Source organism: Pundamilia nyererei, unplaced genomic scaffold (assembly GCF_000239375.1).
Source record: "Pundamilia nyererei isolate P.nyererei 1_Seehausen unplaced genomic scaffold, PunNye1.0 scaffold00494, whole genome shotgun sequence".
Classification (NCBI taxonomy): Eukaryota; Metazoa; Chordata; class Actinopteri; order Cichliformes; family Cichlidae; genus Pundamilia; species Pundamilia nyererei.
In genome coordinates, this window is record NW_005187895.1 from 80,027 (window position 1) to 96,503 (window position 16,477).

A 16,477-nucleotide genomic window follows, 5' to 3' on the forward strand; every position below is an offset into this window, starting at 1 on the left:
TTACATATGTATATATCTGTAGCTAAATAATAACAATAATGTTTTCTTTTGTTTGTTAGTGTTTTTTGTTTTTGTTTTTCAATGTGAGAAACAAGCTCCCTCAAATTTTAGGTAATCTTGCAATTTTTTCCTCACAAAAACAAAATTTGGACAACTCATGTATGTTTATATAATAACAAGAGCAATAATAACAACAATAATAATTATTATTATTATGCAAAGAATGCTGTATTGTATATAAATCTGTCTTCCTTCATGTTTAGAAGGCAATAAAAATCATTTGATTTCCTAGAGATGACTAACAAGTGTTTAATATTGTGGATTTGTAAAAAGAAATAAAGTTTAAAAAATGTGAAGTTGTGAAAAGGAACACAAAAGGCACAGAAATACCACAAAGATTCAGCAATAGGTTCACTTTATTGTCAAAATATTCAACAAAAACCTCAAAAACAGATAATCCTCTGTTGTTTGTACCACTGCAGACATATATGTTGTTTTAAGTAAAGGTAGTTGATGCCAACACAAATTACAAAATGCAAGAACATATATTTTGCATGATGCTTTTTCTTGAATACATTAAATTAACTAATAGATATCATACAATTGTGATAAACATACCATGAAATTTACATTAAAACAGTTTGTCAATAAGAGAGGTTTTTTTAAAGACCCTATGCATATACAGTTCTAAGTGTCAGGTAGGTTTAACTAACGTAAAAAAAAAATCACATCCTTTTATTCTCTCAGCTATTATTTTTCTGTATGTACAAGCTCTGAATGCTTTGACATTTCAACAGTAAAAATGTTTGTGTTGTTAAACTAGAAAAAATAATGAGGTGAATAAGATGTATTTTATAGGTTGCTGTTCTCTAGTCAGTCACTCGGGCAACATTTCTCAGGAGAGATCATGGCCTGAGTAAACATCATTGAGGGGTTACATGTCAGTCAAAGACTGGCTAAGAAAGAAATCATCTATATAGCTGTGTTGCACACATTTATCTTTATATCTTCAACCTTTCTTTTTTAATACTCAAAATTCTGCCACCTATTCAGGATAACACTACACAATTGAAAAAGAAAAAGAGAAAAACATATTCCTTTAACTTGATAATTGTTCCTTGAGAAGAATCTAGAATCCTCTACAATGTTAAAATATTAAATGAATGAAACTTCAGGAGTTTGCATGACACACTGTATTTCTAAAAAACAAAACAAAACTGGGTGAATTCAATTCAGTGGGAAATTTCATTTGTTTTAAGTATGGGACCAACAAAGGATCAAAAGCAGTCTTTCATTTTTGGGATCCTTAACTGTCAAGTGGAGCAATGGCAGCAATTAGACAGAACTTCCCTTAAGGTTTTATTTGCTCAGATGCCAACTAAAGATCTGAGTTTTATTGAGCTGGGTTTCTGGGATAGGGTTAACGAAGTCAGGTTAGGGAATTGGGGAGGGGATGGACTGCCTATGAAGATGGAAAAAACAAAACAAAAACTGCCACCTGAGCATCCCAAACAAGCCACAGGTACAAATACAGTCATATAAAATCATGTACATATTTTAGAAAAGCTCTGCTCTGGGTCTTCTGGTTTTCTCAAAACATTACCAGTAGGGGTCATAATTTGCAAGAGCTGAATCAGAAAAAAACGACTTGGTTAATTTCAGCAAATCCTCTACATATATTATATATCAGTATGTTACTATATATTATGTTTAATGCTCTTTCACGAGTTAAACATGGACTCAAACTCATCAATCCTCTGCCTGGTGTTTCCTCTGGGGATCTTTCTGTAGGACACTGTTTTGTACTTCGATGATTGTTGGCCATCTTTCTTCTTGTCATCTGCAGCATCAGCCTCACCATTCATCACAGGAGACCTTACGGTTTTCATTGAATGTTTTACTGTGCCAGAGGAGATTTTGCTCTCTTGTTCATCTTCCATCGAGGACTGAGCAGGAGCTTCCATCAGTGTCACTTTGTCCTCTGGTCTGCAAAGCGATGTCTGTAGGTCTGAAAATGCACATGTTTTTGAATAATTTAAATACTTCTAGGAAATGACTTAAAATTACTTTCTTTTGCTCCATGGAGGTTTTTGTCCACTAATATTTATCTTAGTTGAGTCAGTGTCATCTTTGTGGAATTTTAATGAATGAACTTTCTGGCTCAAATCTTCACTTTCAGTAACTGTGTTCCAGCCAATCATAGCTGCAGTTATATAATATCCAATGTAGATCTGAACATTTGAAAACAGTAACTTCACTTTGGAACGTTTACAGAACAAATATATCAATGTTTTTACACAGCAATCTGAATTTTGGGTCTATAAAACCGTTTTATTAACGACGTATGACAACACAAAAATAAACCTCACCCATATCTTCTTGTTTCTTATTTTAAATGAAAATTTACCTTATCTCACAGAAACAGTATGTATAAGCACTGCTGTATTAGCCTATTTGCAGACCTTGTCTTTGTTAGGAAGTCTTAATGCTGATCTAAAGACTATAACAATAAATTTTTCCTTCCACTCCGCCATATTTTGCAAGCACGTACTTAACTTTTTAGCCAATAAAAGCCAAAATATTCTTAAGAATGAGTTTATTGTTATTCTGTAGATTTCTTAGAAAAAGGTACCCAGCAACATACTGTAATTAGAAGGAATAAAATAAATAATAATATGACCAAAAATACTATGTCTATGTATAATAATACCATGTAAATGATTTTACTCAATAATGATCTTTTCTACAGTCATTTTGAGCATATTTCGATGCTAAAATGTTTGTAGTTTTACATAAATAAAAAGTTCACTTCTTTCACTTCAGCTATTCTTCAGTCAAATTTTAACATGTTTCCTCGTAAATTTGATATACCGTGGATCTGCCTTTTTCTTGCTCTCCTGTGTGGTACCCCATTTAAAAAAAACCCAAAACAGAAGTGCATCTAAACCCAAGCCTATTCTACCTGATAAGTGTCTGATTTAATGTGTGCAGCTCCTACCTGTGACCACAGGTGTCACCAAACCAGCCAGGACTGAAATCTTTCTAGGGAATTCTGTGGTTACCTGTGTGCAATACAGGTGGAGTATTTCCGGAGTTGTCTGCTTCTTCTACTCCAGCTCTTTCACCTGGATGCCGCTCTTGCTCCTGTAAACTGCGCTGCGACGTCTCTGTTTGTTCACTTAGATTCAGATGAGCGTCAGCACAGGGAACGTTTGTGTCTGTCACACTGTGTGCAGCAGCAGTTTGGTGTGAAGCGTCTGTGCTGCTCAGAAAAGCCTCCTTGTCACTGCTCGGCGATGTGGGATAAATGTCCCTGCTGTGGGTTTTGGCAGCGACAGCCCCTTTCTCTCCGTCTGTGAGGACTCTGGGAGCTTTGTTTTCTGTGCCGTGATGCAGAGTTTCAGCAGATTGTGGGTCCTGCAGAGGTGACAGAGGGACAGCTTTGGGGGATCAGACTGATCAGGCCTCTTTCCTGGCTCCTCAACCCATTCTTCTGTTTCTTCTTCTTTTACATTAACTTGTTCTTCCTTTTCTTTGTTTACCTCCTTTTCATTTTCAGCGTGATGCTCTCTCAGCTTCTCCACTTTGACTCCTTCTACATTTCCTCCTGTTATCTGTCTGTCTTGCTCTATTCTCTTTTCATCTACATCTTCTTCTTCCATTCCTCTTCCTGCTCTTTCATCTCCACTTTCCTCTGTTACAGCTTGTTTCATCTCACCCTGACTTTCATCCTCACATACTTTTCCTACTTCTTTCTCATCTTCCTCCTTCTGATACTTAAACCACTCTTCTTACTCATCATTATTTATCTCCACCCCTCTTTTGTTGCTTCCATCCTTCTTCCTCCCTTTATTTCCCTCTTTTTCTCCATCACACTGTTCGACTTCATGGTTTTCTTTCTTTCTGTCTTCTTCTATTTCTCCTTCCTCATTTTCATCGTGTATTTCTTTCTCTACCTCTGCTGTAGAATGTTTCATTTCATCCTCTCACACTTAAACCTCCTTTCTTCTCTCTCGTTCTCTCCCTGTGTCTTTAATTCCTCTTCTCTCTCAGTCATTTCTTCCTCCATCTCTGCTTCTCCTTCCGCTGCTCTTCCCTCCATCTCCTCTTGGTCCATTTCTATATTGTCCTCCCTCTTATCTTCTTTCTCCATGTGGTCTCCCTTCTCCTCTTCCTCACCTTCACACCCAGCCTCTCCTTCCATCTCTTTTTCTGTTTTCCTTTCTTTTTCTACACATCCTTCATCTTTTTGGATTTTGTTAATGCTTTCTAGCAGCACGTGTCGTTTCTCAATTCACAGTCTGGTGACCTGGCGGCCACATTTTCAGCCTCATGCTTCATGTGTGTGAGTGGACGTGGGTTTGTAATACTTTAATCGCTCAGGTATGAGCTTGCGCTCCAGTTCACTGAGTCCTCCACAAGGTTTCACTTCTCTTTAACTGTGGCACAGACTCCTACCAAAGAATCCAGACTGAAGTAAAGAAACTAAAGAGAAAAGTCCTGAATGCAAATTTCTATTCAAGCATAAAGTTTGATCAGTAAAATACTGCCCTGTGTGTTCTCTTTGCCACAATGAATCTTTGATGCTTATTTCTAATTTCATATTTTCTTTCTTGAATTCTACTAAAGTAGCCTTGCATGACTCATAGGTCTAAATGATACTTATTTAGTTTTACTTCACCTATTTAACTACTCACTAAAACCAATATCAAATCAGCCAATCACAAGGCTGCCACTCACGTATACATGGTCACAATGACCGGCTGAAGTTTAGACAGAGCATCAGAACAGAGAAGAGCGTTGATTTAAGTGGCTTGGCATGGTTGTTAGTCTAAATATTTCAGATACAGCTGATCTGCTAGGATTTTCCCACACAACCATCTCTAAAGTTTACAGAGAATGATCTGAAAAACAGAAAATAACCAGTGAGCGGTAGTTCTCAGGAAGAAAATGCCTCGTTGAAGTCAAAGGAAAATGACTGCTTTGAGCTGACAACAGTAACTCAACTAACCGCTTGTTACAACAAAAGTGTGTCAAGAGCATCTGAATGGTGTCATGGTCCTGGGTCGTGTGACCCAGTGTTGAGTTTTATGTATCTTTTTTATTCATTTATGCTTTAGCTTAGTTCGTCTAGTTAATTTCTAGGGTGCTGTTTAGCCCTTTGTTTCTTAGTTGTTTATGTCATCTCCCTGTACTCAGTCTCCCTGGTTCATGCGTCTACCTGTCATGCGTCATGTCTGCGTGGTTATGTTTAGTTCATGTCATGTCTAATCTCCATGTTTCCTGTTTTATTTTGAAAGTCTGTATTCTATGTCAGTGTATTTAGTTTCACCTGTCCTGTCTTTAGGTTCATGTGTGTCAGCTGTGCTCCCATGTGTGGCCACTTCCCCTGATCATCCCTCATGTGTATTTAGTCTCTGTGTTTCATGCAGTCTGGGTCGCGTCGTCTGTGTTCCCACACTCCATGTCCTCATGGCCAGTCTTTACAGTCATCATCATGGTCCTCTGAGTCTTCTTAGTTTATCAGTATCTGTTTCCCAGTTTAGTTAAGTTTGGTTTAGTCACAGTGTTTCTGCTTTGTGTTGAGACCTGTCATCAGCCATAATAAAGGCTCGCTTTCAGTTTAAGTTTACTCCGGTCTACTCTCTTGTGTTCGCACCTGGGTCCACCACACACACCACCGCACGGTCTGTCTCCTGAACACTGAACCACACTGCATGTCGCTCTTGTCAGCTAAGGACTGGAAACTGAACCTACATTTCACATATCTCACCAAAATTGGACAGTAGAAGAGTGGAAGAAAGTTGCCTGGTCTGATAAGTCTGGATGGTAGGGTCAGAACTTGGAAGCGTGGATCTATCTTGCTTTATGTCAGTGGTTCAGCATCACTTCTTAAGCACAGCCAACCTGAGTGTTGTTGATGACCCTGTCCATGCCATTATGATCACAGTGTATCTATCTTCTGATGGCTGCTTCCAGCAGGATAACTCACCAAAGTTCAAATCATCTAAAACTGGTTTCTTGAACATGACAGTGAGTTTACTGTACAGAGATAGACCCCAAATCACCAGATTACAACCCAGTAGAGCTCTTTTGTGATGTGATGAAACTGCAGACAAATCTGCAGCAAGTGTGTGATGCTGTCATCTCAACATGGACTAAAACGTATGCCACAAAGAATTAAGACAGTTCTGAAAGGAGGTGGTCTTAATTGTCTGTGGATATTAGACTCCCTCTCAGTCCATCCCCTCATGCTCTTTTGTTTCTCTGTCTTTAAAACAACTTCATTCTCATTGGCTGATTGCCTGTACCTGGCATCACCATGAAAAGACATGACCTCTAATTGAGATAAAACAGAGTCAAGAGTAAGAAAAACTATTAGAAACCGAGTGTTGACAGTAGTCTGAAGCTTTTGGCTACAGGATTACCTGTACTTATGTTTGACAACTAGGTCATACTTATATTGAAAATGCACTACTTGAACAGGATATATGAGACAGAAAATGATGAAAAGCACAATTGGTCCTCTCTAAGAGCATGTGTAACCAGCAGATAACAGGAGCGTTTTGAAAAATGCTCCAGTGAGAGAGTAAACAGTCAAGTACATGAGTTAAAAAGAACAAAATGTTCTAAAAGTGTAACAGCTTGCATTGATTTCCTTTTAATAGTTTCCCCTCTAAATAATACATTTTTAGTTTTCGAACTTATGCTATCTTCATGCAAACTGCTCACCATGTTTTCATGTTTAAAATTTATATAAAAATAAAGTAGAAAAACTCCACAAATTATTAAACATGCCAGGGTATAAAAATGATCCCAGGTGTGTTCTATAACATTATGATAATAAATAATTTTGAAATGTGCAGTAAAAGCAAAGGTTCTAAAACCAGAGCATAAAACCAAAATCCTGTAATTATACAGCAGTACAGACTCCTTGGCTGAGCCTTTTATCTGACTTTAAATGTACATATAAGAGCTTGAAGATCAGCACTCCTGCTGCGGTTTATCCCACTGTGCTATGTAAAGCATTATAAGCTTTAAAGTATGTTACAGTTTCACATGTAGTGGAATTATTTCCATATTTCCCATCCACTACACAGCACATAGTTGTTATCTCACTGAAACCACATCTATACCACTACAGTTAAAGAAATATTATGGTATTTTGTAAATGATGTTATCTTCACATTTTGCATAATTTAAAAATTGTATAAATCTCAAAAGCAATTGCATTTAGTGTCCAAGATGTGGCAGTATAACACGAGAAATGCCATGCTCATGACCACATGCTGTGTGTTTACAAATATGAAACAGTGTTACACCCATCTCCAATCCCCTTCCTGTATTTTAACTGTTTGCATGGTGTGTGTGTGTTACATGCATAACTGTCTAAACCTTAGTGGGTGAATGACTAGTTTTAGCTCTTCATTCCCCCCTCACTATGTCCTTTTTCACACTTTAAACCTTGCTTAAGTTTTTGAAATGAGCCGCTGTTTTTGTGAAGCATATTGTGGCTTTTGTTAAGCAACAAAACAAGTTATTAACATCAAAACATCAAATTAGTAAGTAAAAAAAACATATTTTTGTCTACATAAAAAGCCATCAGTCCCACTTCCTGCAAGTGACAATTATATTCATTCCAAAAAACATTCTAGTAATAGTGATTGCTTTGTCACCTGCACAAATATTTTATAAATACAACTTGTTTGTGTTTCTGTTTATTTTTACCATTTAATTTTTTGTTTTTTTGTTGTAAGTTATGGAGGTTTTCAATTTTTTTTTCATCACAAAAGATGAAAACAACCTTTATGATGCAGCTTTATTAGGAGCCATTAAACCAAATAAAAAGCCCAAGTCATCATTCATCAGAAAATTTATTACAATAGTAAAATTGTGCAAGAGTACAAATTGGAGGGACTTTTCCTATTTTTTTTTTTTTTTTTAGAAGTTTCACATCATCTTTTCTATGAAAATTTGCATTCATTGTGTTTTACATTCAATTGTGGTACAAGCAAAACCTTAACTGAGAACTGTATTGTGTATTTCTTCCATTTTAATAGTAAAACAGGCTCAAATCCTTAATTTCTTTGTAGTGCTGATGTAATATGAAAAGGTCAAGGTGCATATTTTTCTATGGATGTGGATGCTAGTGTTTTTTGTGCATTAGAATTATTGCAATTTGTACATCCTTTTTTTTCACTCCTCGACCAAACAAAAAGAGCTTTGTGTGAGCTAGCAGCAGCAGCAGCAGCAGCACAGAATTGGCTCTTTTACATTTTCTAAAACCTGTCTGCATCAGTAGTATTTTCTAAGTTTTGCTTCTCTCGCTTTGCCTCCTGCTGAGCTCTCCAAGCAGCGAGAACCTCGTCGTCTTCAGCCTCCGCGGCAGCTCGAGCCCTAATCCTCTGCCTGGTTTGGGCAATGAAGGTGGAGATGTCATCCTCCTCCTCTTCTGTGGCTTCCTGTCTCCTAGTCCTTCTCCCTTCTGTCTCATTGCTTTCGTATCGTGAATGATGAACAGCGCTGTACGGTCTTCCCGGTTGGCTGTAGCTGTGGGATTGTGTGAAGCCATTGCAGGAATATTCTGTGTCTTCACTTGATAGATCTTCGTGTAACCTGGCTCGGTATCTGGAAGTAATGCCATACGTTTCCTCATCATCATCTTCGTCAGCAGCATAAGAGGCTCTTCTGCTTGAGAAGTCAAATTCAGAAGCTGAGGCATCAAGATCATCATAGGGGTCCTCTGATGGACCAGCTTCAGTTCCTGAAGCTGGTTTTCTCGGGGGAGGCCTGACACTTTTCAGCCAGTCATCAATGTTGGTGTTTTTATCTTTCTCCAGCGCTGGGTTAAGATTCAGGCACCCCGATAGACCATAACTCCTCTTTGGTTTCTCCTTTTTCTTTGTCTCCTCAAGAAACTCCTCCTCTTTCTTCTTCCTTTCCTCCTCCTCATCTTCATCCTCCTTTGGCTTCTTTTTCTTAAACAGAGTACTGCGTTTGTTGTCTTCCAGGATCTTCTTCTTTTCATAGGTAGACATCTTGTCCCTCATCTCTGACTTGATCTCCTTGTCCATGGCATCCAGTTTATCCAGGTTAACTTGGTCCTGGAAGAGGCTGAAGAGAGGAACACTGGTAGTGGTGATCTTGTTTTTCTTTGAGCCCAGGGTGGAGCCAAGGTTAGAGCCTAATGCTGAGCCTCTACCACTGAGACCTGAGATGCTGCTTGAACCGCCACTGGAGAGGACTGATGCTGCCCTGCCGCGATCTTGTGACAGAGAGCTGGAGTAGGAAGCACCACTCAGCAAAGATGCTTTGTCATCATCGACACTGCGCCTTGAAATCACGTTTGATGGAGCACCAAAGCTCAATTCAGACCCGGCACGTGATGGAGGAGGAAGGCTCATTTCACTCTGCTTCTGTTTAATTGTTTCTGAAACAACATTAGCAATCCAGTTTTGGATGCTAGCCAGATTGACCATTGGTTCACCTCCGGGGCCCTGCACAGTTGGAACTGGGAGGATCGGCGGTACTGGTGGCACAGGATTTGCTGGGATTCCAAACTGTGAGGATCTTGTGCTGCGAGCCTGGGAAACTGAAGAAATTATGGAAGATCTACCACTGAGCATGGACATATTGTCATCATTGGCAACACTTGGCGGCCCTGTAACACCAGCTCCAGCCCAGAAGGCAGATAGAGGTATCGTACCACCACTAACGCAACTTTCTGTTTCCCAGCCACATACAGACTGGCTTTCTTCTAAAGTTTTCTTTGAACGCTCCAGAAGCTCTTCACGTCGTTGTCTTCTTCTGATTGTTGCTAAGTCCTCGCCTCTGCTCAGCTCCAGAATCTCATCTGTGTTCTCTTCCCCGAGACGCTTCTGCTGCCTCAGCTTCCATGCCTGATACGCTGTCAGATTGACGTCTTGCAGAGATGGTGTCCTGGCTTCTTCCTCACCATCACCAACAGAACTTTTCTCTCCATCCTCACGATCTTTCTTGTTCCACCCAAACTGGATTCTCTTGATTCGCCAACGTTCCAATGGTGACATCTTCTCCTTATTCTTCTGACAGAAGTTAAACATGGAGCTGGTGTCAGAGAGGATGCTATCTACTTCATCATCAATCGTCTTCTTTACTCCTTCGTCTTCAGTGGCAGTGCTCTCACTGCCTTCATCATCTTCTTTCTTGCGGTACCGAGCAGCTGCTTGCTCTTCGATCTCCTTAAGCCGCTGCTTCCAAAGATCAGAGTAACTCATGCAGCTGGAGGTGGACATTGTGTCAGAGGGTGGGCGTCTGTTGCGACGCTTCAGCCGCTCTTTCACAGCTCGTATGTCCTCACTGGTTACGCTCTCCACATCAGTGTCTCCAACTTCTTTTGTCTTCTTTGTAAAAACCCCCGGAAGAGACTGCTCATCCTCCCCATCAGTGTTCAGCTGTGCCTCCCACCACTCATCATTCTGGTATTTTTCATTCCTCCTCTGCCACTCCTGAATTATGCTGTCCAGACCATCATCATCATCATCCCCATCTTCCTTGCCCCCTTGTTCAGATAGAACAAACTTATTTGGGACACCATTGGATACCTGGTTGTTGAACCCATTCTGTGCTCCAGTCAAACCACTTTTAAGTGCTGCAGCAGCTGCAGAGGAGGCAACGCTGCTCATCACACTTTCTCCATCCTCCTCCTCCTCCATCATAATGGAGTTCGCTTTCACCTCAATCATACTCTGCTCTTCCTCTGTGTCCGTATCCTCATCATCCTCTTCCCCAAAGATGCGAGTACGCGCTCGAGCATCAATCACAGAGCACTGGCTTAGTGTTTCGTCGTCATCATCTCGCTCCTCCATGAGGGTCTCATTGAACTCTCTCAGCTGCTTCAGGAAGCCTTCGTTGGGGTTGATGGCACGTTTTTTCCTGATTGAGGTCAGAGCCTCCATGATGGTCATGTTCTGGAAGATCATCAGGTAGCAAGCCACCAGGATAGCAGAACGACTGATGCCCATCATAGAAACAACAAGAACCTTTCCTGCAAGTAAAGGGAACAATGATTACCAATACTGAAGAGTTGAGGCAAATACCATTACTCAGCTACACACAAAGTAAATGAAGTATGTTATGTATGTATACAAATTCTACATGAAATAGTCCACAGTATACATCAGTTTTGATGTCTGCAATAGATTAATGTAGTTAATCTAGTTAAACTTGCAATAATGGCCTATGATCAGATGAGGGCAGCAAAACCGTTGACAAAGCAATAACTTATTACATTTTAGGTTTTATATGTTTCAACTTAAGTGTGCTGAATCCCTTTCCATAATGTTTATGAAGAAAAAAGATTTTTTTATGACCAATATATATGACCAATATTTTATTTCATTTATGACCAATCTTTAGTCTTTGTCTTCACACTCTTTAGAGGAAATGTCTATCTATTTATTTACCTAAATGCTCCACTGTATTCACCAGTATATATTTGTGTGTGACTGCCTGCTGGTTTTAGATAAACAGGTCAGGAAGGAAAGGCTTTTAAGAGCTTTTTCTTTTAGAACCAGCAGCATGCTGTGGACAAATTCAAGGTTATAAGTGTGTCACAGCCACGCAGCTTAACTGAAAATCACTGTAAAGTAAAGAGTTTCCTTTCTTCAACACCTATTATTTTAAAACCATTGATTATAAATGCTGTAAACAGAAGTTTGAGTGGGAGGGATTCTATTGTTGATAATGCAGCTTCTGGCTGTATTAATTGCTTCATATCTTATTCTATATCCTAAGACATGTTAAAACTTGCTTTAAAGGCCTTTTTAAACACAATAAGCAATATGCAAACCCCACTCTGTGGTATCTGTGCTACCACAGTGACGATTTCTACAATATTAACTGACAAGTGCAAATATAGCAGATACTATAAATAAAACAAATACATTGATATTATACATTTATGAGCGGCTTACTTAGTCTGGTAAATAGTTTAAGGTGTTGCAATATATATAGATTCATATTTATCAGCGTGAAAAACACTTAACATTTAAAACATTTAAGTGAATATTCTATTCTTAATGTTTATGTAAGTGTTTATGATTTAATGCATAGAAAATATACAGGATGTTATGTTCCAGTGGTAAAATGTTCCACAGATCCATTAGGAATTACACACATGTTTAAACACCCATTTTCAGGCTCATAACAGGCTGACATCCACTTTCATGGCCAGGTTAGGACTGTCCCTTTACTTAATGACAAATGGAGTAGACATGATATCTGAAGTTAATTCAGAGTTGATTTTTTTATTTTATTGCTTTTCTCCATAATTTTAAATATAAGGCCCAGATGAAGGTCATTGCATATCAAACAGGTCATCATCAGGTTGAATAAACCTGATGAAATCTTAGAGAAATAACAAAAAATGTTAGGAGCAGCCAAATTAACAGTCAGATACATTTTTAAAAGCAGTGACTATAATGACTAGTTCAGCAACATCAAAAGGCCTGAAGGAAGATGAGTAAAAATCATACCGATAGTATTATTTCCATGGTTAAGAAAAACAAGTTCACACGATTTAATCATTTTAAGAACACTCTTGGGGAGGTGGATATATCACTTTTAAAGTCTATAATCAGGTGACAGCTTCATGAATGTAAATACAGAGACTTAACAACAATGTAAAACTACTGGTTACACTCAAGAAAAGGAGAGACAGATTAGACCAGAGAAGAGGAGAAACAGTTGAAACCAAGGATAATGTACCAGAATGATGGGAAGAGAGTGGGATAGAGAAGAAGACAACTCGTGATCTAAGGGATACCACATGATTTGGTAGAGGCAGTGTTATGGAATGGGCATGTATGGCTGCCAGTGGAAACAGGCGTCTAGTGTCTACTGACGATGTGACTGCTGTCCATTCCCGAGGCATAATAAAAATAAAACCCAAGAGTTTCTCAGATGACCACATCAGTCACCTGATTGCAACCCAGTAGGACAGCTTTTCAGTTATTATAGCTAAAACGTGATGCAGAGAGACCCACAAACAAGCAGAAGCTGAAGGTTGCTGCAGTAAAGGCCTGGTAGAGCATCTCAATGAAGGAAATGCAACATTTGGTGATTTCAATGGATTTGAGACTTCAGGAAATCACTGACTTTTAGTTTTTACAAGAACTGTTAACCCTCTGAAAAATATATATCCATAACAGTTAACAAAATACATCTTGAAGTAAAATTGGTAGAGGCACTTTAAAATGTTGCATACGGAGGCCAAACTACAAAAACTGTTTCTTTGTCCATCAAATTTTTGGTGTAACTGTATTATTAAGCTGTTGTTTATGAAGTTTTCAGGCAATATTTTAGGGCATGTTAATTAAGAAACACAATCAACAGCACAGTGACTGTGTCAGCCTCTTCCAGGAACACGCATGTTCTCAGAAGCTGTGATGATGAGAAATTACAGATCAGTTGTTTGGAATATTTCATTGTATCACTGTTGACCTTCACTTGGAGATATGTATTATAAATCTGGAAAAGCAAGTGCATTGTAGCTCATGACTGTGGGAACCAGAGACCAGAAAATGCAGCATGGATGAAAACAGACAAAAAAAAAGTCTCAAGGTTTCGCAACTTCCATTTCTAATGTCAGATGAAGAGGATGCCTTCAGGTCAAGAAATGAATAAGACATTCATTATAAAGTGGACATACAGAGCAATGACAATTAGGGCTATAGGCTCACCAGTAAGTAGAGGGATATAAGAATGTAAAAAGCTACTTTTCTTCAACCCTTCTTATTATAAATTTATTGATTATAAATACTTTAAATATGAACTTTTATTTGATTTTGAGTGGTTTTACCCATGGTGATATCACATTCTGGAGTACCCTCTCTGTCAAGTAAGGTTTTACTGATTGAGACATAATTAAAAAATGTCTTGTCCTTACAAAATCTTCAAATGAGGTAAATACAACCTAATTTAAACAACAACACTTTACATATTAAACTATTTCAGTGTTCACAGTTTTCTTTTTTAGCAGTAACAACTTAAAAAGCAATCATTTTCTATATGTCTTTACCAGTCTTTCACATCGGAAATGAAACAATACTGGAAGAGCATATGGGAGATGGATGCAACCCATAACAGCAATGCTCAGTGGTTAGTGGATCTGAGAGCAGACCACAGCAACCTCCCTGAAAAGGGACCAGTAACCATCACAGTGGCAGACATACAAGAAAGGGTCTCCAGTATGAAGAGTTGGACAGCACCAGGCCCCGACATGGTTCACACCTACTGGCTAAAGAAGCTGACTGCACTCCATGAGCTTCTGGCAGCACAAATGAACCAGCTGATCATTGACAAGAGACACCTGGATGGCTAACTGAAGGCCGGACGGTCCTGATCCTCAAGGACCCCCAGATGGGACCGGCCCCATCCCACGACTGGCCTATAACCTGCCTCAGTACCACATGGAAGCTCCTGTTAGGCATCATAGCAGCTAAGATGAACAAGCACATGGATCAATACATGAGCGGGGCACAGAAAGGGATTGGCAAGAATACCAGAGGTGCAAAACAACAGCTACTGGTAGGCCGAGCAGTCAGCTGAGACTGCAAGACTAAGCTGACCAACCTGTGCACTGCCTGGATTGATTACAAGAAGGCCTATGACTCAATGCGTTTTACACCAAATGGATGCATGATCTGATTAGTCGACTAATTGCAAAAATAATCGGTGACTAGTCGACTATGAAAATAATCGTTTGTGGCAGCCCTAATCCAGAGCACCCCACCCAACCCCCACACCTTTCCCGCCTCCATTGCCACCATGTGCCCCCTTTACATTTCAGTCTGGCCCCTCATATATGCCTGTCTAGAACTGGCCAAGGCCTGACCTATACAAGATCAACAGGACCCTAAGAGCCTTCATCAGGAATTCAATGAGGATGTGGCGGACAACACTAGAGGCAATCTTCAAGCCCATAGCACAATTCGCCATCAAGTGTGGAATCTACCAAGGAGGTGTTCTGTCCCCAATGCTCATCTGCATAGGCCTGAACCCCCACAGTAAGATCATCAACAAGACTGGCTATGGATACTGACTACTGAATGGAGCAGTTGTCAGCCACCTCCTGTACATGGATGACATTAAGCTTTATGCCAAGAGTGAATGAGACATCGATTCACTGATCCACACCACCAGGATATACAGCAATGACATCAGAATGTTGTTCGGACTGCAGAAATGTAGTCGGATGATAACAAAGAGAGGGAAGGTAGTCAGAACTGAGGGGATCCAACTACCAGAAGGCAACACTGCAGACATAGAGGAGAGCTACAAGTACCTGGGGATCCTACAGGCAAATAGGAATCGGGCCTGGAAGTCCCGTATTTGACCAGGACTTCCAGGCCAAATACGACCTGGAAGTCCTGGTCAAAATGGGTGATGCCCCCAAGGACGGTGCAGAATGACCAAGCTAAGATCCTGTGGGACTTTGAGATACAGACGGACAAAATGGTGGTGGCTAACCAACTGGACATAGTGGTGGTAGACAAACAGAAGAAGTATATTAAAAGTATATTATATATAAATAGTGTAATAGTATTGTACACATAACATTGCACATTTCAAAGATCTGAGTAAGTATTGCACATTAATAAGTGATTTTTGTACATTCAAAATGAGGTAAAGTAGTGCTGTGTTATTTTAAGTGTTCAGTTGTTTTTTGTTTGCTATCAGTCTGACAATTGCGGGAAAGAAGCAGTTGAAAAACCTTGTTCTGTGATGATGCTGTTGCCTTGTTGTGTCTCAGATTGTACGTAACAATTTTTGTGTCTGAGCAGAGGGTGAGCTGGACGGTGTGTGTCCCTAATAATTCTCTCTCTTTTTGGCAGGGTTGAGGATGAGGTCATTTTCCTCTCTGTAGGAATGAACACTGTCTACCAGAGTCGTGTACCCAGACTTGTCCCACTCCTTGATGAGCCCCATGATGGTGGTGTCGTCAGCATATTTGATGACGATGGAGTTTTCCTTGGTGGAGACATAGTCATAGGTGTACAGGGTGAAGAGCTTGGGGCTGAGACAGCAGCCCTGTGGAGATCCTGTGCTGACTGTGAGCACCTCCTATGCTCACTACTTGTGGTCTGTCTGTCAAAAAGTCCAGAATCCAGTTACGGGTCGGAGTCGGGATGCCAAGGTCTGTCTGCTTCTGTCAGCTTGCCTGGGCGGATGGTGTTGAATGCAGAGCTGTAGTCCAGGAAGAGCATCCTGACATGCGTTCTGTTGCTTTCCAGGTGTTGCAGTGTGTGTTGCAGGGCTATTGCTGTTGTATCATCCACTGATTGATTGGTGATGCAAACATGTGGTTGATGTGTGTGAGAACCAATTTTTCTAGACACTTCATAATGACTGGTGTGAGTGCCACTGGCCTGATTTCATTCAGGGCGAATGTGTCCAGTCTTTTGGGAACTGGTATAATGATGGAGGATTTAAAAAT

General features: G+C 39.9%; 2 protein-coding genes across 3 annotated transcripts in view; both read right to left on the reverse strand.

Moving 5' to 3' along the window:
* Positions 1 to 1,576: 1,576 nt before the first annotated feature.
* On the reverse strand, positions 1,577 to 4,204 carry LOC102205419 (moesin). The gene is made up of 3 exons (XM_005754014.1): positions 3,991 to 4,204; positions 3,063 to 3,440; positions 1,577 to 2,008 (listed from the first exon to the last, which is right to left on the reverse strand). Exons 1-3 carry the CDS (start codon positions 4,202 to 4,204, stop codon positions 1,722 to 1,724), a joined length of 879 nt encoding a protein of 292 aa, XP_005754071.1. The 3' UTR covers positions 1,577 to 1,721.
* A 3,651-nt stretch (positions 4,205 to 7,855) lies between these two features.
* The window catches only part of dusp27 (dual specificity phosphatase 27), a 33,766-nt gene continuing 25,144 nt past the window's right edge, over positions 7,856 to 16,477 (reverse strand). For both annotated transcript variants that reach the window (XM_005754006.1, XM_005754007.1), the window contains exon 6: positions 7,856 to 11,026. In XM_005754006.1, coding sequence (XP_005754063.1) covers positions 8,280 to 11,026 — 2,747 coding nt within the window. In that variant the 3' untranslated portion in view covers positions 7,856 to 8,279. The remainder of the gene's footprint in view (positions 11,027 to 16,477) is intronic.